General features: G+C 32.2%; 1 protein-coding gene across 1 annotated transcript in view; it reads right to left on the bottom strand.

Moving 5' to 3' along the window:
• SEMA3D (semaphorin 3D) overlaps positions 1-24,926 on the bottom strand; it is a 110,411-nt gene that overhangs the window by 19,360 nt on the left and 66,125 nt on the right. Inside the window, exons 8-12 of the mRNA XM_006925733.2 lie at positions 15,260-15,374; positions 13,989-14,058; positions 11,590-11,734; positions 2,819-3,041; positions 350-438 (exon numbers count right to left, since the gene is read on the bottom strand). Coding sequence (XP_006925795.1) covers positions 350-438; positions 2,819-3,041; positions 11,590-11,734; positions 13,989-14,058; positions 15,260-15,374 — 642 coding nt within the window. The remainder of the gene's footprint in view (positions 1-349; positions 439-2,818; positions 3,042-11,589; positions 11,735-13,988; positions 14,059-15,259; positions 15,375-24,926) is intronic.

Below are 24,926 nucleotides of genomic sequence, written 5' to 3'. Positions count from 1 at the left end.
TGAGGAAAAATTGAAAAGTAAAATTGATCAAGCAGAAAAGCATCTGGATGGTAAAAGAGACCCCAGGCTTGCATCTGCTGTGGCAATTTGTCTGACGGTAAGCTCAGAGAATGCAGTAATGAGGGGCAACCCCAGGGGCCCTGAATTCAGTGGTATTCTTCAGGGAAAGGTGAGTCCTATTCTTAGTCGCTTTAAAATTTTTTTCTTACTGTTTAAGGTAAAAGAATAAAGGAGTTATTTGCAAAGAGTTCTCTAGGAAAAGAGATGATGCATTAAAACAAAGGTGTCATATATCAAGGGCTATTCAGTTTCAACATCTCTTCTCCCAGAACTCTGGACTGTGTCTTACCTTGAATATCTGCAACTCCTCCAGCACTACTTCTTCCATGTTCCACTTCTCCTTTGAAATGCTGACAACTTTTAGGACGGTTCCAATGTCTGAAAAAACACATTACCCGTGATCTTGCTGATTCTACATCAATGTTTAGTTGTAAGCATATTCCTAACAACCTTCACATGACTCTCCTGATTTTTCTTTAGATGTCTTTCAAGAAAATAGACTAAATAAAGCATGTAAGAAGTGAAGATTAATGTATATGATTCTCTTCTTCCAAAATATTGAAACTTTTATCTCATGAAAATACATATTTATAAAGAAAATATTAAAAGGCAGTATATTCCTAACAAAAGAAATATATATGTCTCATTTAAATATTGGTTGAAATGGTAACAAAGTGAAATGACATTTTTGAAATTTAATTAAAAAGGTTAAAATATATTAGAATAAGAAATGATATAATGTAATAATGTAAGAAATATTTACTCAGTACTTATATTTAATTCACCATAAAAGGCAAGAGATATATATACGTATATATACATATATACATATATGTGTACATGTGTGTATGTACATGTGTATATGCACATATTTAATAATGTTAACAAATGAAAGAGAATAATTTAAGCTATCTACATGGAAGAAACTGTAGGTAACTTATCAAATGTATTTTACATACGAAAACATTATTAATGGGCTAGAAACTGAAGTTTTGTTTAAAATTATTTTAGTTCAATTTAAAAGACTATAAAATGGTTAATAATATAAACCAAAAAATGACATTTTGAAAAAATGCCTTAAATACAAGATCTTAGATTTCAGTTTCACAAAGTGGCACACTATTATTGAAAGACAAATCTAAGGAACATTTTAGGAAAAAAAAAAAAATCCCATTTAGAAATTAACTTATACAAAATAGATGCTTTTGAACTGAGCACTGGAGTTGGAGTATATTAACATGTACCGTAATAATCTTGTTTGCATAACATTGTCTGGATTATTCAGCTCTGTTCTTAAGTGACTCTAGAATCTTTAAAAAATATTAAATATACATTTTCCAAATGTCATCATTGAAAATCGACCTATCTTAGTATACTCATAATTTTTTTAGTAAAAGTTAGGTAGTACCACCTAGTGGCTGAATGGCACTTATGATACTGAAATGTTCAAGACCTAGGAATCAGCTTTGGGTAGGTAGTCAAATCAAGTGGGAAACTCATTAGAATAAGTGACAATCAAATTATTTCAAGTTCTAATGCTTCAGAAGAAATCTTGAGAATGTCATTTCTCTTCCTGGGCCTCGATATTGCCATCTGCAACATAATTAGGTCTGACTAGTTTCTTGAAAGCTCTTGGAGTTTGTTACACACATGCTTTCTAATAAATCTAACTTCTGTAGAACCAATATATTTTTTAAGATAAAATTATTCTAAAGCTGTTTTGTACTCCTAAAAATTTATTTCAGTAAGAATGTTCATTTCTTGAAAAAACTTTAATTTCTATCTTTATGCAATGTCTGATCCATTAAATGACATACCAACTAAGATACAGTCCTTTTGTTTTACTGATACTTTATACTTACTACCATTAGAATTCACATATTATTGGATAATAAGTTTCTTATTTTTGAGATCCATTAAATAAGCAACAGTTTTCCTTCCGAAAAAAAAACTTTTCTTCATCATTTTATAATTACTGATTTGACAAACATACATACATACATACATACATACATAAAACTTCCAATAATGGAAATGATACTTAATCTACAAAATTCAAGGAAGAGAAAAATAATCTCTAAGAAGTTTCTATTTAAACAGCTTTACAAAGCAATGCTTAACTTTTTTGAAAAGCCATCTTAAGTCATTAATTCTCAAGATGAGTGAAGGGAGCTTTTGGCATAAGGCTTATCAGATATCTCTGAAGGGGAAAGGAAATATGAAATTTGCAAATAAAGAAACACTGGTTTGCCTCATTTGTTTAATTTTAGTCCATAGTAATTCAACAAATATGTATTGAGCATCTAATATATAGCAGGCACATTGCAGTCATAATATACAAATATATTTTGAAATCTCAAATAACACTAAAGGAGGCTGGGAGATATTTATGATTGTCAATTAAAAGCATATGTCATGCAATTTTTAAAAATACTAACAAGTGACCATCTGGAAAGAGATGTACCTTTTCTGGTGTGGAGAATTCCCTAGCAAGGGAATCTCAAAAATCTCTACTTAAATCACAAGAAAAGAACTAATGAAAAAAAGAGTCAGGTGTGAGTGTGGACAGGGGTGAGGCATCGTCCTCCTATAAATAAAGATTGAGACATTTGAATATGAGAACAAAAAAAGTATTGACTAGATATTAGCTAATAATTTTGACCAGTACATATTTTTGACCAATAAATATTTTGAAGGTTTTGTTTTGTCTATTAATTGAAAACACCATTGAAAGAAAGCATAATCTGGTTCTAGGTACCTGTTCCAAGAAACATTACATCATACTGGCCATCTTCTGCGACAACATGATCCACCACAATCTGCGTCAGTCTGTAATCCACATTGATTCGCTTGAATGTTGGTCCTCCCGCAACTGGATATACTGATTTATACATCACAGGGTGCCGCTTGATAAAACTAATGACATCATCTGGAAAATCTCGAGTTGATTTGACCAACGGGTCATAGGTTTTGCTTGGACACTGAGAAGAAATGAGACGAGTGCTGTTCATGCACTTGAGAAATTTATACTTATCTAGTAAAACTGTTAAGGCTTATAATTGACAATATGAAAGGAATGGTCAACAGAATCAATATGAAATCACATGTACTTGTAAGTAAATGCAGTTTATCTTAAATATATTTAAATACAGTTTTCTCTCTTAAAATATTCTAAATTATATCTATTTATCTCTATTTTCTAAAGTTTCCACAGAAAATCCATTTCTTATGATGATTATTGTTTTTTACAAAGATTCATGAAATCTGAGTTGAAATAATTATGGAAAGTAATCTATAAACATGAGAATATATGAGAAACCATTATTTTCAATTTAATTAATTTAAGATTTCAGTTTTAAATTAAAAACATAATTATAACTAGTGTGAAAATTATACTGTAAACAATTCAATAGCTCTTCTCCTTGAGGATCTGTGGAACTTCCTTACTTTTGTCTAAAATTGCCTCTTGTGTACCTTTTAGTGTTCACTAATTCAATAGTTAGCATAGCCTGCCCCCTGGTGGAAAAAGTAAAAAAATCATACTAGTACAAAATAAATGAATTTGATGTCTACCCAAAGACTCTGAATAGAGAATTACTTTATAATGCCTTTTTTTAAGTAAATATCTCCACTCCGATATCCTACATCTGTTTTGCAATTTCAATGTATTGTAATTTAGGAAGTTACAGCAGAATAATTCTGTTATCACATTTGAATTCTTAATAGGCTAATAAGACGTTCTTTTGGAATGGAACACTTCGGCTATATGATGCAGGCACAGAGAAGAAAATGAGCAACATTGAGGATAATCTGTAAGAAAATGCTGCTTTTCCCATATTTTAGTTTGAGAAAAGTTGTAAATAATCCCACTGAATTGAACCATTCATATTAGGCACTAATTAGAATCCTGTCAAGACTCGAAAACATACTGTATTTCTTAGTAGAAGTATTCAAAAAGGGTCATTCTCAAAGAACTAAAGGTAGTGGGATATCTTAAAAGTCACAATATGTGACCCTGACCCAATTTTACACCAATAAAAGCATAATAGCTTACTCAACTAGGAGAAATATCAAAAAAAATGTACAAAAAATAATCTGTTAACAATTTCTAAATTTGAGAATATCTTTGTCTTTCAAAAAAATCTTTCATGTCTGGTCTTAAGACACTGATCTTTTCTTGATATCTATTTATTTGTCTCAGGTCTGCACAAAAGAGTTTAGAAACGTCCTCAAATATTGGCCATTTGGTAATTAGCATATTCTTACACTGGATGTCGGGATAAAGATCTAAGTCTGTTTCTTCAGTCATTGTTTCTAGCACTTAGCCTTCAGTCAAGTGGAATCTGTCAGCTCTATAATGGAAGGAACTCTATATTAAATAGATTAAGCCGTGCCTAAAAATGGATATGGAGCTCAAATAATTCAAAGCTCTTGCCCAATTACAGGCTGCATGTTTGAGGCTCAGTCAAAGGCGATTCATAGTGGGCTTATAGCTTATAATGCCTGCGGTACAATCTGGTTGGTCTATCATTAAAATCAAAGCAAAGCAGGATTTTGCCCGCATTACATTTTTGAAACAGCCTACCAACTTAGGGGGAAAAAAAATCTCTTTTGACTTTGCAGCTGCAGTTATGCAGTAGCCAAAATTTCAAAAGAAATAATTAATATCATGACATTCAGGCCACAGTTTTTGGTATCAAATTTTCAAATAATTCAAAATTTCAATGGGTGAAACTATAGATAAATGAAGATAGAAACATTTAGCAAAGAAACAAATATGACAATTTTCTTCACTGCTCATCACTGACAAAAGGTTTAAGTATAATAAAATCTAAGAAAAAAAGAGAAAGAAAACCTGGTTTCTATTGACGATTATAAAATAATCTTTGAAAATGTCTGTTTTCTTATGGCAGCTTTTCCTCATGGCACACTGCCCATATTTGCATAAGATCATTTTCCTCTAGGTTGCTGTGCGTGATCTCTCAGGTCCATGTCGCCACTATGCTTTCACAAATGAAAGTGATTTGGTCGAATTACTCCCTAAGGTTTAAGATAGTACAGTTTGAACCAAATATTGTTATTGTAGTACATTAAAAACCAGAAGAATTTTTCCTTTGATATCATATAGCTGCATAGCTCACATATCTAAAAATAACTTGAGATGCCAAGCAACGTATGCAGGTAACGTAGGGAAGAAAAATTCTGTAAAGAAGAAAGAGAAAGTATGGAAAAACACTACATCTAAAGCAAATAATGATATTCAATTATTTTTCTTCAAAAAAATCCTAGAAAATTTTCCAATTGCAGCTACACATTCCAGGTATTAAAAATCTAGTGAATTTTTCTCTGTATTTAGGTACTTTTATTTCTACGAATTAACATGGTCCATCTGAATATACTGTAGAGGGTCATTTATTTCTGCCTCCAGCATTTCAACATTTGCCTGACTTCCATTAATTTAGCTCCTGTGACTGTTGGAAATAAAACAAGGAGGTTATCTGTGTTTCTATCTACTGTTTTGAAAAACTCTAAGATAGTTTAAAATTTGAGAGGGAAAAAAGAGAGCAATTACTCCAAATTTAAAATGTCATTATCTTGCTGGAAACAATACCAGCACAAGAATAGAAAAGAGACCTGCCCAGACAAACCCTGAGATGAAAGAGTAAACCCAGTAACAGCAAGCCCTGATTCAGAGCCTATCTCCTATGGCTGGCAGCCACAGCTGGCTAGGTGTGATCATGTTATGCTTGGCAGATCTTGGTGTTTGTATATGGCCTTTAGTAGTGCAGTGGGAAGCAATGGATAAGAGGAGAAAAATGGTTTTTATCCAATGGGAGAACTTTGCCCTTGGCCAGGCACCAGACAGCTGTTAAGAGTTTTCTCCCCCTGCTGCTTCAGGCTATTCTCTACAGGTTGCAGTTTCCTTTTAAACAAATCAGAGAAGTGACTAATGGGAGGGAAGAATTGGCACAAGGAAAGACTGAAATGGGCTTTCATTTCTAGCAAACTGGGAAGAAGAGACTAAATACACAAAGGAAATCTGATTTTTATTTACAAAGTAAAAGATGCAAATTTAATAGGTGCCATCCTTTCCCCCCGCTTATTCATCTAAGAGTTAGTTTATAACAACTATGAACAAGGAAAGACACTATATTCGATATCAGAGAACGAAAGGCCAGGGGTACAAAAACAGAGGTAAATCTGTCTCTCTTTCTCTTTTTTTTAAGGTTCCTCTTCTCTTAGAGGAATTTCTATAACAGAAAAAAAAAGGAAAACATTATTGAACATAAGTAGCCTGGGATTTGGAGAACCTCATTTTAAAAGTGAACATTGGCTCTATGGAAAAGAAAGCTAAAAGCTAGTTAAAAAGATTTATTTATGCTAGAAATCATATGCCTCTCATCATTTCAGAGAAACACAGCCTATATACAGTTAAAGAGAAATGATAGTCATGTTTTAGGAACTTGGAATCAGGAAGCCCAGAATCTAGTCCTGTCTCTGCTCAACCCTCTAGAATCAAAACTTAAAAAAAATTAAATTAAATTAAAGAGATCCTCAGTAATTTAGAGAAATGGTGACAAAGTAATAGTTTGCTATTCAATAAGTGGACATCCATGCAGTGAATAAATGAGGAGAAAATAAAACCATAAATTTTTATATGATAGAGAGGCATCTAAGAGCCAGTGATGCATAAAATGAGATTTCCTTATTTTTCAACAGATTTTTAATTAATTAGAAAAGCCTTAGGTAAAACAAAACAAAACAAAACAAAAAACAACAACAAAATGTTAGCCATATTCCTCAGATGCATAAATGAGAGGATAGCGTGAGACACTGAGAGAGAATTTTTCCACTAGTTTTCTTTCCCTTTTGGGAAGACTATCATAGTCTAAAACTCTAAAATCAAAAGGAAGTTTAGTATATTATTTTTAAATTACATATTTTTCTTTGGTCAGCACATCTATGTTTTTTAAGTCAACCTTAAAACATCTCTTATCTACAAAATAATAATTTTAAAAAAACCCTCTTATTTAATGGTGCCAGCCTAAGTTACAACCCAGATCTAATTTAGGATATTCATGAAGATACAAAAATCTGAGAATCATCATCTAGCTATGAATATTCCATTGCTCAAAAGCCAAATATTTGAGGTGGATCAGGAAAAGGAAACAGGATGCTCAAAGAGTTTTGAAACTTGTGGATTAAATAGTCATCTCAAAAACCTGCTGTTTCCAAGGTAAAAGCTGGAATTTCTCAGCAATCATTCTAGTTCTGGGTTAAGCCCCATTACAGCTATCCAGTCTGCTAGACAGATCAAGTTATTGGCATTATGTATCATTATATGATGCAATCCCTCCATGACTTGCTTTGTTGAAGCAAAGTCATAAACTTATCTCAGTCAAGACAGTGATGGTTTGAGGTGTTAGGGTAAAAAATGCCTTTCTAGAGCAATTATGCCAGGACCCAGAGCTGATCCATGGTAGCATATTTAGTATGATGAACTTTCCAGAGGACCTGAAATCAAAAGAACTTACTGGTTTTTCAATGCCTTTTAGTGTGTTAGAAAGTCTGATCATTTCTTGGGAAATAAATAAGTACTATTACACATCTACGTTTGGGAGATTTTATCTCATAGCAGAGAGACAATAATGGTCCTCCTGTAAAGGAAGGAAACTGTTTAGACTTCACCTTTTATTTTCTTTAGCATAAAACCATGCGAGGGGTTGTTCATGGTGAGGCTTCTTACACAGAGGAAGATATTTCATTATTTTACTTTTGGTGGTAGTTGAAAAATCAATCAAGATTGTTTTTGTAGTGGGCAGTTAAATTAAATAGCTAATTGATTAATACATAAATATGAATTATGAAAAAGAATTTTTAATTTTTCTAAAGATTGGAATTCCTAAAATAGAATTAGACACTTCTTTTTGACTATGTGAGATTTAACAATACTTCAAGTTTTTATAGGACATTTTCACATTTTTTTCTCTTTTCTCACTAAAATGACAAAGTTTTGCTAATATTTAAGCTATCAGTGGAAATTACAAATGTGTTTATCATTCATCAGGGTACACAAAGTAAAATCAATTAGATCAAGTTAGAAAACTAAAAGATAGTATTGATAACTATCTTGTTTTGCTCCCTACCAAAAATGGACCCTAGTTTGGAAATTCATCTGTAAATTTTGATCTTTAAAAATAAAGTTTAAAAGTTTAACAGTAAAGCTAGTAACCATTTTAGGGAAAATGGAATTTAAAAAGTTATTTTTACAAAATTAGAGGTTTAGAAATTGTAAAAAAGAAAAAAAAACTGTGGTAAAATGATTCAAGAGTAGCAAAACATAATTTCTTAATATTTTAACTTCAAAAACAGGTACTTTCCACAGTGTGCTACTGCGAATAGTGCTGCAGTGAACATGGAAGTGCTATTCTCTTTTCAAGGTCCTGATTTCAATTATTTTGGTAAATACCCAGAAGTGGATTGCTTGATTATATGGTAGCTCTATTTCTAAATTTTGAGGAACCTTCATGCTAAATGTGGAGACAACCTAAAAATTCATCGATGGATGAATGGATGTAAAAAGAAAATGGTATATACATACAATGGAATATTACTCAGCCTTGAAAAGAAACTCCTGCAATATTTGACTTCATAGATGAACCTGAAAGACACTATGCTAAGTGAATAAGTTAATCACAGAAGGACAATTACTGCATGATCCCACTTATATGAGGTATGTAAAGCAAACTCATGGGAGCAAAGAATAGATTTGTGATTGCTGCCAAGGTCTGAGAGGAGTGAAAAACAGAAAGTTACTAATCAATGAGTGTAGAACTTCAGTTACACAAGATCAACACGTTCTAGAGATCTACTGTACAACATCATACCCATAGATTACAATACTGTACTGCACACTTAAAAATCTGTTAAGAGGGTAGATTTCATGTTAAATGTTCTTGCCACAACAATTTTTTTGAAGTATTTCTTCTCTTTTTTTTTGATGAGAGAATGGTTAAAAACTAAAACTCACTTTTAAGTAAACCTTACTATTTTTCATTTATGAATAAATCCTAAAAATTCTTTATTGACAGAATGAAACTACAGAGTAAATCTTTTATAATAAATCAAATATCAAAAATAAAATCTTCTGCCTTTAAAAATCCTCCCCAGATTTTTTCTAGCAGCCTGTTATTTTTGGACTGATCTCAGTTTGGTTTCTATATCTGACCTGTACCACTCACTGTATAGTGGATTCTTCTATATTTTATTTCACTTAAAATTACTTATTACCAAGACTCTCAGTCCAACATGATTTAGAAAATTTATCTGAACAAAATGAAGTTTGTTCAGACATGCTATTTGGACACCAGAGGGCAGAACAATCCATTGAAGTAAAAGAATTCCTTAAATTTATCCCTGTTCATCCCTGAGTTTCCAGGCTTATTCATATCGTAGGGTAGTAACGTCACTGTAAGGCTAGGAGTATAGGTTTGATTTGACCAGGAAGTACGTAATTATGTCAAAACTAAAAAATTAAAATAGCTACAGCACATTTAAAGTTGTAGTGTTTATTTACCTGACTGATAATGTCAATGGAAGGCACTGCTAGGAGAATAACCAAGAACTCAAACTTAACAGCAATATGGATAAAGAAAATGTAAAAGTAAGGGTAGTTTTTAAAATAATCTACTTAAAATTTTTAACTTAAGTGTAAGGTAGCTTTCAGTAAAGATTCTGACACTTTATAGAAAGCATATTATTCAGCAATGCTTGAATTAAACTATGATGTGTTCTCTGAAATTACAATAAAAGGAATGACAAGTGAAATAAGGTTTAAAAAATTAATTATTATTTGTACAGCAAACAAATCAGTCCCTGGGGAAACAATGTCAGGTTCTGTTTGGTTGTTTGCTTTTATCACGTTGAAGGTAGAATGGCATGGAGGTTAACGGCATTTGATTTGTAATTACGTAGATCTAAATTTAATCCCAGTCTCATCACTTCACAAGCGATGAGACCATAAGCAAGAGCTTACATTCATTGGGCTGTTTCTTATCTATAAAATATCTACATTATTATATTGTCAAAGGATGTACTGAGATAACATATAAGTCCTTATTACTGTCTGGATCATGAGGTATAATCAATAACGAATTTGACTAAAATTTCTGAACTAGAGGTTTGTAGAAAACAAGAAGAATCATAGCTTCAATTAAACAAAAATTACTAAAATTAGGCTGCTTCAAAAAAACTTTAAAGAAAGAATGGAAAAGATTATGTGAAAATAAATGCAGCTAATTTTAGATAGGACATTCAGTACTATACTAAATGGATATTTTTAGGGAATAAGTGAATATTAGAGAATATTAAAGAATAAAGAAGAGATGACTGGTCAGAAAACTCCAACGCTTCTCTTTTATTCTGCTGTGTTTCGTGATATAATATTTGGAAAGTTATTTAGTTATTTTGGGCATCAGTTTCTTTCTGTAAACTGAGGGTGAATTACATGGTCTCTATCATCTATTCTTGTTCTCAGGTTCTCAAATTTTACAAGTGTAGTTACTTGATATACTGTGAAATATAATTTCAATGACTATGAATACAGAGTTATTTAAAATGGTAAAGTTAGTTTATAAAAAGCATAGTTGTATAACAAATTTTCACATTAGGTATATGATGTTTCTAAACTTCAACACCAGACCTCCAAATATGAAATATGATGTAAAATATTCAATAAATTGAATTGTATGCAAATAAAAAAATAAATATTAAAAAATAAAGTAATGAAGCAAAAAGGTTACATATTTATTTATGATTTTAAACATATTCAATTTTGGTCATAGCGATTTCAAAGAGAATATAAATATAACTAGTTACTTGGAAAAACCTGATATCCTTTGGATACTATAGCTTTCTAGATACTGCCTACAAACCCTTCAGGAGGAGTGGTCATCACTCTTCTTACACAGAACCAATTAGAAAAGGTTGGCCAATAAAAAGTAATTTTAAAATATCTCAGTATTTTTGTTTTACATAAATAAATTCTTTAGAATGGCATACATGGTTACACTCTATTTAAAACAAGCATAGACATAATCTGAGTTTAGTTTGGAACAGAAAAATGTAGTCTTCTGAAAGTAGAAGTGGCGGCTCTAACTATATATAGCACTGTAGATGGGCAATAAATACTTATTTGGCATTTCCATCTATCTTAAAATATTTGACATTCTAGATACTAAATCATTTTGATGATTCTGTAGACTTATTGAGGATAAGCACTATATTCTCTGCATAGTACACACCTTACGATAGACTCCATTGTTTCCCGTAGTACTTAAACTTCTTACTCAAAAGAAAATGTTAAGTTCCAGCAAAGAATGAAAATGCTAATACATCACTGTAAATAAATAATAATTGTTTTAAAAAACACAATACTTGTTGCTGTGGCAAATAGTAGTTTATTATAATAGATTTAAAAAGAGAATACGGACTTAACAAAATAATTTGATTATTAAATTAGATACATACTGTGCCAGGTCGGGGATATGGAATTCTTCCATCATACTGCACCCAGCGATGGTCCGCACTTTCCTTATGAGCATATGGGCCATTAAAAACTGCTCTGATGTCAGCCATGCTATACACACAAACAGCAGAGCCTTTGAAGATTGAGCTGAAAAAAAGTACCAAAGTTCAAGCACTCTCTGGTTCATTCTTTGGCATTTGTTGAGTGCAAACATGATAGGCACTGCAGACAAAATGTGGGCATGTTCTTACAGCCAAATAATCCTGAATAAAGTGTGGTAATAGTTACATTATAGGTAATGACGATAAGCTCAGTAGCATGCAGATGGGCTGTCTGGTAAGTTTTCAGGGAGTAGGTGGCATCTAAATTGACACTTGATGGATAAATAGGAATTACCTAGAAAATTGGAGGATAGAAAAAAACATACAGAAAATAGTATTATATTTATCTACATGCTCTTGAATTTTGTTTGAAGTTAATATAGCATGATGCCTTCTAAAGAACTTACAAAATAAAAAGGTACATTAACTACTTAAAAAAATATAATTTAGATATGTAATCAATAATTATCTATGATGTCTGTTTTCTTAACATGAGTGAATATTCATAAATACTGACTATTAACTTCCTCACATAATTTTTTATCAATTTAAAAATGATGAAATAATCTTTTTTGCTCTTTCTCGAATTTGAGTTTATATATGTAACTTATCAATGCTTAAAATTAATTATAATTACATAGGGTTGGAGCACTTATAATTAAGAGGTGGAAAAGCTCCACAAGAATTCAACAAATTTTTGCATACTAAAGATGAAAACTGTTAACACAATCATCAAATGTTCTGTTTCTGTTTTATTTCTGGAAATTAAAAGACATTTTCTCTGAGTCTAAAACTTTCAGTGATTCCTGTTCTTAAAAACAAGATCATCCTTTATGATCTAAGAGACATATCATCTCAGCAATACACAAATGAGCTAAGGATTCTCTAGCAGCAGTAACTTAATCATTAATATTCTTGGAATTACATTAACGGGAAATACTGGGAGCTGACAGTAAACAGGAAGCTGAGAGAAAATTAGCTGCCAAAAAAGGAGTTGATGTTCCCATAAAACTTACACGCTTTGCCTACAATACTTTAAAAGAATGATGCATCATTAATGGCATTGCTATTATTACATACATCTTCTCATTGGATAAAGGTTGTGACATGCATCCGACATTACCTCAGTCTTCAGGACGGCATTAAAAATAAGATAATAAAGCATACCAAGAACAAAGAGCTGACTTGTAACTTCATACTCTGGGTGGGCAGAAACTTGGTAGGAGAAAAAGAGAACTATCTTGGGAGTACATCTCCCTGGCACATATCTATGCCTTGTGTGTGGAACACACAGTGACTTCAAAGACTGTTCTGGGAATGGAAAGATGCCAAGAGGACTAGGGCTGAGACACTTAACTTGAGTAACTACAGGCATTAGCTCTTCCGGCACCTTTTTAGTTCAGACATAAATTAGCAAAAAAATGGAGCCCAAAATAGCAACTTCTTTAGTCTCACATTTAAACATTCATATTCTATATCTTATAATTAACCAATTAGTATTTTGTTTTCTGATAGATTCAGAGCCGATAGTACATTCGAATAAGGTATAACGTATACATAAATGAGGGTAATGTCAAGAAAAGAAATTACAATTTGCCTGAAAAAAATATTTTAATAATTTAATCAAAAGGAGGCTGTGAGACTACTCTAAGACAATACTGATACTGCCAATTCCTCCAATACAAATATCAGTACAACATTGATAAAGATTGATAGCAGAGCTGTGCAAAAAAGTGAAAAGTATTTCAAAGGCAGTACTACGTAACAGGAATAAAGGTGCACTTTGAACATGGTCAAACTTCTTTTGCCTATGTTAGTAGAACAGTGATGATACGGTGACAATAATAGACAAACTCCCATCTTTGTGGGGTAATGAGGACGTGCAAGTAAGATAGCATATGCGTGTCCCATCTCATGATTCCAGCTTAACCAAAGACTAAGACATATGTTTCTTTAGTACTACTTCTATGTCACACAACTTGATATATTTATTATTAGCATATGCATATGCCTTTGTACTCAGCAAAGGATTGGAAATGATGGAAATGTCTATGTACAGGGGATTGCTTAAATCAATTGTGGCAGTTGATATAGGGGATAGATACTACACTGGTGTAAAAAGAACAAAGAGACATTTATGTATTGATATTAAAAGATTTCTAAGAAACATTAGATGAAAAAGAGAAATGAAAAATGTTTATGTTTTTGCACAAAAGGAAGGGACAAAAGAACATGTAATTGTATTTTCTTACAAATATACAACAATTTTCTAGAAAAATTACAAACTTTTTTTAACTTACCTGGTTGTGGTAAAGACTCCATATACTATGGGATTTCTTTCATCTCTTGTGGGGAGTAAGTAAATATCTTCTATTAATGGGAAAAAATAATGATTCACTGTATTTTTATTTTTCAGTTTACATGTTTGCTTTTTCTTTAGTAATATTATATTTCTGAGACTCTAAACAATATATAAAGTAAAGATAACAGTGAAAGTCATTATATTACTACATAAGAAATTAAGAGTAGAAGACTGGTTTTCTTACTAGTTATGTGACATTGACTTGGACATTTAACCTCTTAGGTGTTTACTTCAAACACCTACAAATGGAATGATTTGCTTAATAATCTGCACAACTATTTCTAATTAGCAATAAGATAGCATATGAGTGTCCCATATAACAGAAACAAAAAAAGAGGTTATTTTTATCTACCAATGTAAAAAAGCATTGTCCTGTAATTATACCTACTTATTAGTAATTTACTTATCTATTTAGTAACAATATGAAAATAGCTACACAAGTTAATTACCTATGCAGCATTGCTTGTGTAATTACTTGTACAGTATTGATACTAAAGTATGTGTAAATTATGTTTTTAAAAGATTATTTAAGATGAGATCATGCTTGTATACATTATAGATCATCCATCCATACTGAATATATACTTAAATACTGATAAATGCAATAGTGACAAAATCATCAATGATATAACCATTTTTACATTGCCAACAAAAACAAGTTCGAGAATATAAAAGCCATTGACACTAACTTTATATGAGACTGAAAAGGTTCCTTCTAGAATTAGCTTCGAGAGAAATAAAGAGAGGAAATGAAGGAGAAGATGCTATCTAATGCTTCTCTGCGTATTCTTTTTATTAACAATTCAGAGAGGTCAGAGTTCACCGTCTCCCATGCTCTCCAGCAGAGGGCATCCACAGAATAAGGAACCCAAGGTCTCGCTACCTACAGACAGAGTGGCTCCTTCCAAAGTAAAAGACTGCATGTACAGAGAATGGATGGACATTGTGGTCCCAGAGCTAGTAGCTTCTTCTTCTTGCTGTAGTTTTGTTTCTCTCTTAACTTTGAGGGCAACTTACAAAGAGAGGAATTGCTTCATTACAATGGGCACCAAGATCTAGAGCACCTCAGCGTTCTTCGTGTCAAACTTAGTAAGAACCACACCTGCAAACTGTACTGGGCTATATAATCAGGCATTTGGACCTAATATAAAATGAATGCTGAATTAGGCAGAAAAATTTTTTTAAAGAAAAATAAAACATGTGACTTACGAAGCTCATCAAAATGTGTATCTGCCCCATCACTTCCAGGAATTGAGCAAATCAATCTGGCCTTAAGAAAAGTTGTCCACTTGTTTATCAGGCTCCGTTGTCCTCCTATATCATTCTGAAAAGAAGAAAATAAAGATATGGATTTACCACCATGATTTCTATCACTGATTAAAACTGGTGGTTATTAACAGGCAGTGCTTTATTAATGCCGTTTACAAAGACAGAGAGCCTACATATTTAAGTCTCTGAACTTTCAAATGAGGAAAAGGGTGGTTTTGTCCTTCGACATTAAATGCTTTTCTCATGCTTAAATGAATGCAATACAAGCAGCATAGCTCTACTGAATGAGCAGATGCATGTAAGGCTACAGAAAGTAAGGCAGGCTTGGAATCATTGCCATCTCTCCCACTTCTTGTTCCCCACCTACAAAAAGCTATTTACTTCTCCAAGTCTCTGTTTTCTTATAAATAAAATATGATTAATGCTTTGAAATATAGTTATATGATGACTAAATGGAAAAATTTGTGTAAAATGCTTAGCATAAGGCCAAGAACTTGTGTTCAATAAATGCTAGCACTGACTTGTATATTATGCATATGATTTAGGTAAATATTTGCATACTTAGGGGAAAAAAAGTCTTGATATAGACTTAAAATAATCTTTTCCAAATTTAGTGCCCTACTAATTAAATACCAAGGCAACACAAACATAATAACATACGAATAAAAGCAATCTTGTTTTACCACATTTTATTTTACTCTGAAATATTTCATTAAATATTCGTTAGATGTTTAGCAAAACATAAGCATTTAAATCAATTAAATAAAATAGAAAGGGTTATGTGTGTTACATGTTACTAAGTCAGCTCCGACTCCTTGTGACCTTATGAATGAGTGATGTCCAGTGTCCTGTCCTCAAAGTTGGGCCCAGCTCTTATAGACTCACGCTTATGGCTTCTTTTATTGAGTTAATCCATCTTGTATTTGGTCTTCCTCTTTTCCTGCTGCCTGCTGTTTTTCCCAGCATTATTGTCTTTTCCAAAGAACCTGCCTTCTCATGATGTACCTGAGTTAGGATAGCTTCAGTTGTGTCATTTTTGCTTCCACTGATGTTTCAGGCTCAGTTTGCTATAGAGTCCACATCTTAGTCTTTCTGGCAGTTCAAGGTGTCTACAGAGCTTTCCACCAATGCCATATTTCAAATGAATCAATTTGTTTTTCAAATAGCCTTCTTCATCCAACCTTCAAATCCGTACATAATAACTGGAAGTACAAGGGAGTAGATGACATTAGCTTTTGTTTCTAATGACATCTTTGCCCTTGATGATCTTTCCTAATTCTTCTATTGCTGTCCTTCCAAGTCTCAGCCTTCTCTTGATTTCTTGGCTGAAATCTCCATTTGAATTGATGACTGAACCAAGGTAAGCAAACCTTTAATGATTTCAGTGTCTTCATTGCCTATGTTGAAATCGTTTATTTCTTCTCTAGACATGATTTTGTCTTCTTGATGTTCAAAATGCACTTTCTGCCTTCGCTTTCATCAGAAGTCACTTCAAATCATTGTTACTTTTTGCCAGTAAGATGGTGTCATCTACATATCTTAAGTTAACGATATTTCTTCCACCAATTTTCACTCTTCCTTCCTCTGAGTCTACCCCAGTTCATCATATAATATATTCTGCATACAGATTAAATAAATAGGTAGATAAAAATGCACTCTCATTTAACACTTTTGTCTATAGAAAACCACTTTATTTCTCCATATTTTGCATCAACAGTGATTTCCTGTCCAAAATATAGGTTATACATTGAGACAATCAAATGCTAAGGGATATCCATTTCTTTCAAAGCAAGAAATAGCTTTTTACAATACACACAGACAAAGGCTTTACTGCAATCTCTAAAAGACAGACTAAACTTCTAAAATTCTTTGGAGCACTCCAATATCCAGCGAATGTTCTCAATTAGGTCTTGAGTTCCTCTTCCATTCTGAATTCAGCCTAATCATCTAGCATTTCTTGCTTCATATAAGGTAGAAATCTTTGTCACATCACCTTAAGTATCACTTTTTTGCATGGGAAATTAGAGCAATGGTCCTATAGTTACTGCACTCCTTGGCATCTCTTTTCTTGAAAACTGGGATTTTTATTGAACACTACAAATTGGTAGGTCATTGATACATTTTCTATATTTGTTGACATATTCTTGTCAGAATTCTAACAGATCCAGTCTCTGTGGCTTGAAATAATTCTGTTGGTATCCATTCTAACCCTGGTGATTTATTTCTTCCCAATACATTCAGGGATTTCTTCACACTTCACTTTCTAGAATTACAGGTTCTTCTTGATAGAAATCAAAGGCACCTGTCATTCTTTATCTCTTCTGTATAGATTTTCGGTATACTGCTTCCACATCCCCTTTATTTTCTCCTGGTCGGATAATGTACTTCCTTGTGGGCATTTAGCATTCATAGTTTAAGTTTGAATTCCCTTTTATTTCTTGAATTTTCTCATGAAAATCTCTTGTTTTTTTTTTTCTTTTTTTTCTATCTCCTTACATTGATTATACTATAATAGTTGTCTTTATCACTTCTTGATAGTCATTGAAAAACTAGTTTCAGAATTGACTAACCTTTTACCTATTGCTTCTTGCTTCTCTTTAACAATTTTTAATGTTTCTTCTGTCATCCAATCCAACAGCATTATGCTATTAAATAATTCACCATAAAAAGATATATTTCTTATTTTTAATTTAATGTCCCTATGAACACTAAATTAATATGATTTCTGTTTGACTCAACTAGATCTGCAATGCTTATAATAAATAGTAGGAGACTATTTCATGGTATAAATATATTAATGACTGAATTTTGACTTTTAAAAATACTTTTGGAGCCACTATTTCCATTAATGTATTTGCCTTTAAATATAAACTCTATAAAAATGTTTATCCTTCATGAAGTCTATGTTCTGTAAAATTAATAAAAAGTTCACTGACAAGTTTCAAGTGTGAATATTTAAAAACTGTCTACCCGGTGCTTCTTTTATCTCTGAAAATTAAATTAAATTAGAGAAAAACATCTAAATGACTACCTCAAACAAGAGAATTAAAAGTCATATAAATAGTTGACATTCTTGAGGAAAGAGGGAAGAAAAGGAAGAAGTGCAAAGTGAGAGAAATATCCCTTTTAGTATGAAAATCCAATTTTTAAGATAATCATGGTAACGGAGCAAATCTCAGAAGCCTCTTAGATTTGGGGAAGAGCTGAGAAGGCAAAGAAGGACCTCAAGACTAGAGACTAAAGCTATCTTTATAGCCTTCGTACCTAACACAAAGGATGTATCATGACACCCAGGGTGAATTATGTTTCACATTCCTGTCTGCTAAACAACAGAATTATTTTTAGTAACAGCTCTGTATGAATAAGTAATAATTATTTTCTTTAGTTCTTTAGGTTTACAACAATTTAAAAAAGAAGAGTGATTTCAAAATTTAAAGACATTCAATTTCAATAAAGTATTTCATATATGAACTAAAATTTGCACTTAATAAAATATCACATTTCACAGTTTGCACTATGTCTCACTGTTTTAAATTTTAAATGATTCTAAGTTATTGTGAACTTGCTCTTGGAACATGTGTGTAGCTGAATTTACATGTGTTGGAGGTTAACTCTGTGTGTGTGTGTGTGTGTGTGTGTGTGTGTGTGTGTGTGTGTGTGTGTGCATATACATAATAGAAACACAATGGTAACCACAGCAATTGTTTAGATCTCAGACAAACAAAAGTCTTCTCTGGCAATAGTGTTTTGGCACTGATACTGTTTAGAATTGCTGACACATGGTGATAAAAAAAGCAAAATAACATCTAGTTGATTTTCTGATAATTTTAAATTCTCACCAGAAAATGCACTCCCTTATTCCTTTTACCCAACATGCACTCCAGCTATGTCATTAACAACCTGCTTGTTTGTTGTTTAATAAATACATGTTTAATAGTTAGTGACTAACTACAAATAAAGGTAAAAATCTATAAGTATCTTTAGAAAAGTATAGGTAAATGCCAAAGAATTTGAGTATTCTCTGAAATTTCTATGTAATGGGAAATTGAGGATAGTCTCCATTGAAGAGTTAGATTTGATATTGTCTTTTAAATAATAGGTGGGCTCAGACATACAGAGATTGGTCCAGGAAATATTCTAGGTGCTGGAAACTAGGGGAAAAGGACGAGAGATGGAACAATTCAGAACATGTATGGAGAACTGAGACAAATTTGGTTTAGATAAAGACTGAAATAAATTGAAATAATGGAGGAAAATGTTATAAAAGTAAATTAGGGTAAAATCAAGGAAAGCTCTAATACCAGACAAAGTATCTGTATGTTATTTATTACACAATAAAGAATTACTAAAAGATTTGATAATTAGCAAAGAAATAAAATAATAAGAGTTTTAAGAAAAAAATACATACTATATTTTATATAACCTACAAACAAACAAGTCTATAATTGCTCTTAAAGTTATATTTTGTACATGGTGCTTCTCTTATTTGAGTATCATTGCTCAATAACAAAAATAATCAGTATGTCAGCTAGCTATTGGATGACGTCATATGTCTGCAGATGTGAAGGCAGATCTATCTAGATGTGACTTTTATTTATAATGCTAATATCCTCAGACATTTAATAATATACATCCAGATGTTAATATGAAGGGAAAATGCTTCCTCCTAATGTAGTAATGAATTCTTTGTATGATTTCTGTGAGAAAATGTGTGTTATTTGAAAGCATTCAAAAAATTTTTTAATTAATTTAAAAATACAAGGTTAGTTATCTCTTCATGTTTCTTGTGACCCTTGATTTATAACTTTCTAAATTTACAAACCCAGCTTTTACATGTTTTTCAATAGATCCCTTGTCGTACTAAGCAGAACTTTAGTTAAAACTTTTCGATTTTAATGTGTTCTTTTTATATATTTCAATATTTATTAAACTTTTCTTGCCTATAGTATATTTTGACGGTCAGAAATAAATATTTAAGGTGTTTACTCAACATACATGAAGAAATATATCAGCTATCATGAATATAATGCCAGGGACTGTGTATGGTTTACTGCTTTATCCCTAGCACAGAGCAGTTGCTCTGATTATTTTGCTAAATGAATAAATAGATATGTTGAATATTTTCTTGACAACATTCCTTTAACAGGAGTATACATCACTACTCCATCATAAAAATGAGCAGTGACATTATCTTTTTAATATTTTATTAGGCAAAAGTGACAATGTCCATTTTCAAATACTGTCTCTCTTTCTCTTTGCAATTATTGCCCCTATTTAAGACAAACTGTGAAAAAATTCTAACTGTTCTACTAGCTCCAAATTTGTTGGATAGGAAAAGGATTTATAATGTACCTGAATAGTTTTTAAATTGACAAAAGGAAATTGCAATCCTTTGAACAAAAGACTCTTTAAATGTTCTCACCTACCCATCTAGCAGCATTCTCCTGCCCCTCGAGGAAAAAAGAGATTAAAAAAAAAAAAATCCAGGTCAAAGATGAAAGCCACCTGCTGTCAGCAGGGAAACAAGTATGGTTTCTGGGATAATAGCTCTCAGGAATGGATTATAAGCATTTAATGACTGGATAGTAACTCTTACAGACATCCAGAAGCATGACCTGGATGGCAAAGTTCAATTCACAAGGAGTTGTATTTCTCCTGGAGGGAAGTGTCAGTTGGCTGACTTTGTTGCCTGGTTCTCCATCCCCAGATTTGTTTGCAAATCTACATGATCTCCCCCTGAGAACTTTAAGCCCAGAAGAGGGCTAAAAGAGAGGTACACTTTTGTACTAAATTGTCACCTCCTTGCTTATTTTTGTGAAGTTCTAAAGAGCACAACCTCTCGCTAACACAATAGATTTATTATTGAGATGTCAGAATCAGGAGCTTTTAGTCACTGGTCGCTCCTATGTGTCTCCACTCTATTTATCACAGCTTCTTTGTGGTCATATTGCCAAAGCCTTACATCCTCTATACAAAGATACAGATGAAAGTCATAAAAAAAAATAAATATAAATAAGCCTGGCCACAGGTGTTCAGTGTGGGTGGTGAGTGCACAGGGTGCCTGTTATCTTATTCTCTGTAGCTTTTTATATGTTTGTAATATTTTTAATTTTAAAGTGATTAATGAAAACAGGAAAGAAAAAAATTAAAGAAGAAACAAAACACAATTTACAATATTTCGGCAGCTTTAAAATATAATATTTCAGAGTCATTTAAGTGGGTGATGGTTGCCTATTATGAACTACTATGATCCTCTAATCACAGTAACAACTAATGGGCAGATCAGTCAGGAGGCTGGTTATTGCTGATTCTATTTTCCTTCTACTGTCCCAGAAAATTCAAGTTTTTATAAATCTTACACAGACATGTAGAGTAGCTACAAGCTGTATGTAACACATGAACTTTTATTGAGTGTGTCTTTTGACCTATGGGTCACTGTGCTGGGCTCATCTGTTAAACATGATTTTATCTATATACCATCTTCTTTGTAGATCACTCAGCACTTTATAAATATTGTCATTTCACCTATATACTGGGAAACAGAAGCTCATGGAAAATGTAATGACTGACTGTCAGCTCCTATGCTCTTAAATCCTGAAGATTTTATAAATCAATGAAATCTCCAAGACATTCATAACATGTTATATTCTATTAAAATATAGATGTGCATTAAGAAATCTGTAACCATATTAATGAGTTTCAGTTGAAGGATACCAGTATTTTCAAATCAATAAACACTGGAGAATGACACATTGTAAGCACTTAAAAAAATTAAAATTAAAAAAATAAAAGGTTTGATGCTAGAAACAAAGGTTGTAAATTCTCCTTTGATTAAAATTTAGTTCTTCTGCCTAATGCTGCTCTTTACCCTTTACGTTTTTGTGCAGGCAAAAGAATGGAATTCTCTGAAGCACTCTGAAATCTGTAATCTATGCATCTTTTGTGCACCCTCTCCCCAGTTTTACCCATTAATAATATTTAATCTGAGATATTTTAATTTGAACACTACCCACCTTATTTTGAAGTGTGACCTAAGTACTACAGTAATCTAAATCACTAAAAATATTTTTCAGTAACTTAACTGAGGTAAACACACAGTTGACTCTTTTTACAAATTCAACAAATAAGATTAGGGCAATTTAATATTCTTGTGTTTTTGATGTAATACCTGTTTTATTTCAATACATCATTCGTATTCTTTATATGATGTGTCATTTATAATAACAGCAGTACCTCGCAGGTTTTAAATATTCTTATGTTGAGCTATCTTCAAGTAGTCTAAAGACCCATTTGTATCAGGAAATACTGGAGATATGATCACAGCAACTGACATATTGGAGAAATTGTCCAATCTATTTTTCTCTGTGCTGCCTCAGTCTTTACTGAATTATTTCTAGGAACAGATTCTAGAATTTTTGTAAACTTAATCCAGATGGTCTATGGGGCTGTATAAGTAAATAATAATAAAGGTAACCCAAACACAGGATGGCCTATTTAGAAGCTTAAAATTATGATTATGGTGTGAAAGAAACAAAATGTAAAAGCTGGAATTAGGTCTCAAGAGCCCCATTAGAAGGGCATTACATGTATATTAAAATATATTGTTATACTGAGAACTTAAGAACTTAAGAACTTAAATATTTTAATATATTAAACGAATTAATGGAAGATAGTGAATTATACCCACTGAATCAAATGAAAGAACTATGTTGCACTTTCCTTTTCAGCCCATGTGTCTTTTTTTGCAATATGCTATAACTATATGTCATTTAAGTGTTTCACGGACATGCCTCTCAAAAAGTTCTGACCACTAAAATATAAAAACAAAAACAATAATAATGAGTTTTCTACTTCACTTAGACAATAGAAGAAATAAAACCATACAACAAACTCAGACATTTCAGACAAAGGAGAGGAGAAGAAAAAACAAACAAAAAACCTATATGGCAGGTATTGAACACAGTGGTTTTTAAGTGATAAATTCTGTATAGGCTTTCAAGGCAAAACATAATTCTTCTCTTAAAAAGAACTCTAGTGTTTAGAGATGACTGTTTTTGATTTACCATTGGAGAGCTGAAATGGAGAACATGTTTTTCTAACTACTTCAAAAACTTGTAAAGGTTATTAGAAATGCAAGATGGGTAAAATACAATGTTGAAAAATTAATTTTCTAACATTTAACATATTAAAATTAGGTGAATCTAGGCACATTAGATAGTCTTTTTCAGGTAGAATCAGAGTTCATTAAATAAAAAAAAAAAAAAAAAAGCTACAGCCAACCCTATAAACCCCTGCCTCGGAATTTCTGACAGGAAAACAGATGGAAATGGAGCAAAAGCACATCTGTAACTCATGGGCTCTAAATCTCTCATTTAGGTTGTAAGTGACATACTGAAAGTAAGCAAAAAAAAACAACCTGGTGGAGATCAATAAATACGGAAAGTGTCATCGGCCTAAAAACACAAATCTTCAAAGGCAGTAACTGTCCAAATAGGACCGTATATCAAAATAGACACTGCAAGTCGAATTGAGGCAAAAGGTTATTAATTAGCCCCCCAGGCAAGTTATGTAAAAGAGCCATCCAAACTGAATTCCTGGCATGGAGAAAGGAAATACTGCAGAACAAAAAAATAAAAAAGAGAACTGGCATAATCTACAGCTGGAATCCGGAGTGGGCTAGCATAAGTGAACTAGCTAATGGACAATGCTTCCAAAAATGAATAGAATCCAAAAATAATGCAAAACAGCCTTAAGGCGGAAAGTGGTAAGAAAGCCTCACTAAAGTGACTGGAATTTCCACACATTAACTTACAGGGTGGGTCTTCAAGACAGACAGACAGACACACACACACACACACACACACACACACACACACACACACACGGTAATAAACATCACATAGACATAAATAATAGTATCTGAAAGGACTAACTTGCAAAGTAAATAGACACAAATCTTTTCAGAGGGTTTATTTCATGTTTTTTCACCTGTTCATTCAATCAGCATTTATTACCTTACCAAGAAGATATGTGTAATTTACCATTTAGGAGAATACTCCAGGGTGTAAAATACACTATTTAATACTTCAAAATACTGGCTTTTCAACAGAATCAATGAATTCCAGAACCTGTCAAAGTCTTTAGGAGTCATTATAAGCTAAACACCTTATTTTAAATATGAAAAAACTGAGTATTTGGAAAGTAATGACATGACTGAAAAATAATTAATTAGTAAATATGTTATGCCATGTACATACTGAGTTTGAAAGAGATTCTTTGAATGGAGGTACTTTTTCTCCTGAGGCTGTCATTATTGATCAATATTACCCTATGAAATTATCTTCTGAGTCTGTTTCTTTACTATTTAGTGTCTCTTCCTGTCTGCAACTCATGTTCAAAATTTTCATTGTTCAAACTATTCACACAGTTTTCACCAGATGTGTCTCTAAATTCTTTTGATTGTGTCCATAATTAAGATCCATCCTCAAAGTACAAGTATTGCTGAAAACTAAGGCAAAATAATAACAGTAATTTCAACCTTTAAAACTAATAAAATATCATCTTTTCCCAGTAACTTCTGGTAACTAACCTGTCTCTCTTCCTAACA

This window comes from Pteropus alecto, unplaced genomic scaffold, assembly GCF_000325575.1.
Source record: "Pteropus alecto unplaced genomic scaffold, ASM32557v1 scaffold69, whole genome shotgun sequence".
Taxonomy (NCBI): Eukaryota; Metazoa; Chordata; class Mammalia; order Chiroptera; family Pteropodidae; genus Pteropus; species Pteropus alecto.
This window is presented reverse-complemented; position numbering and strand designations above follow the sequence as displayed.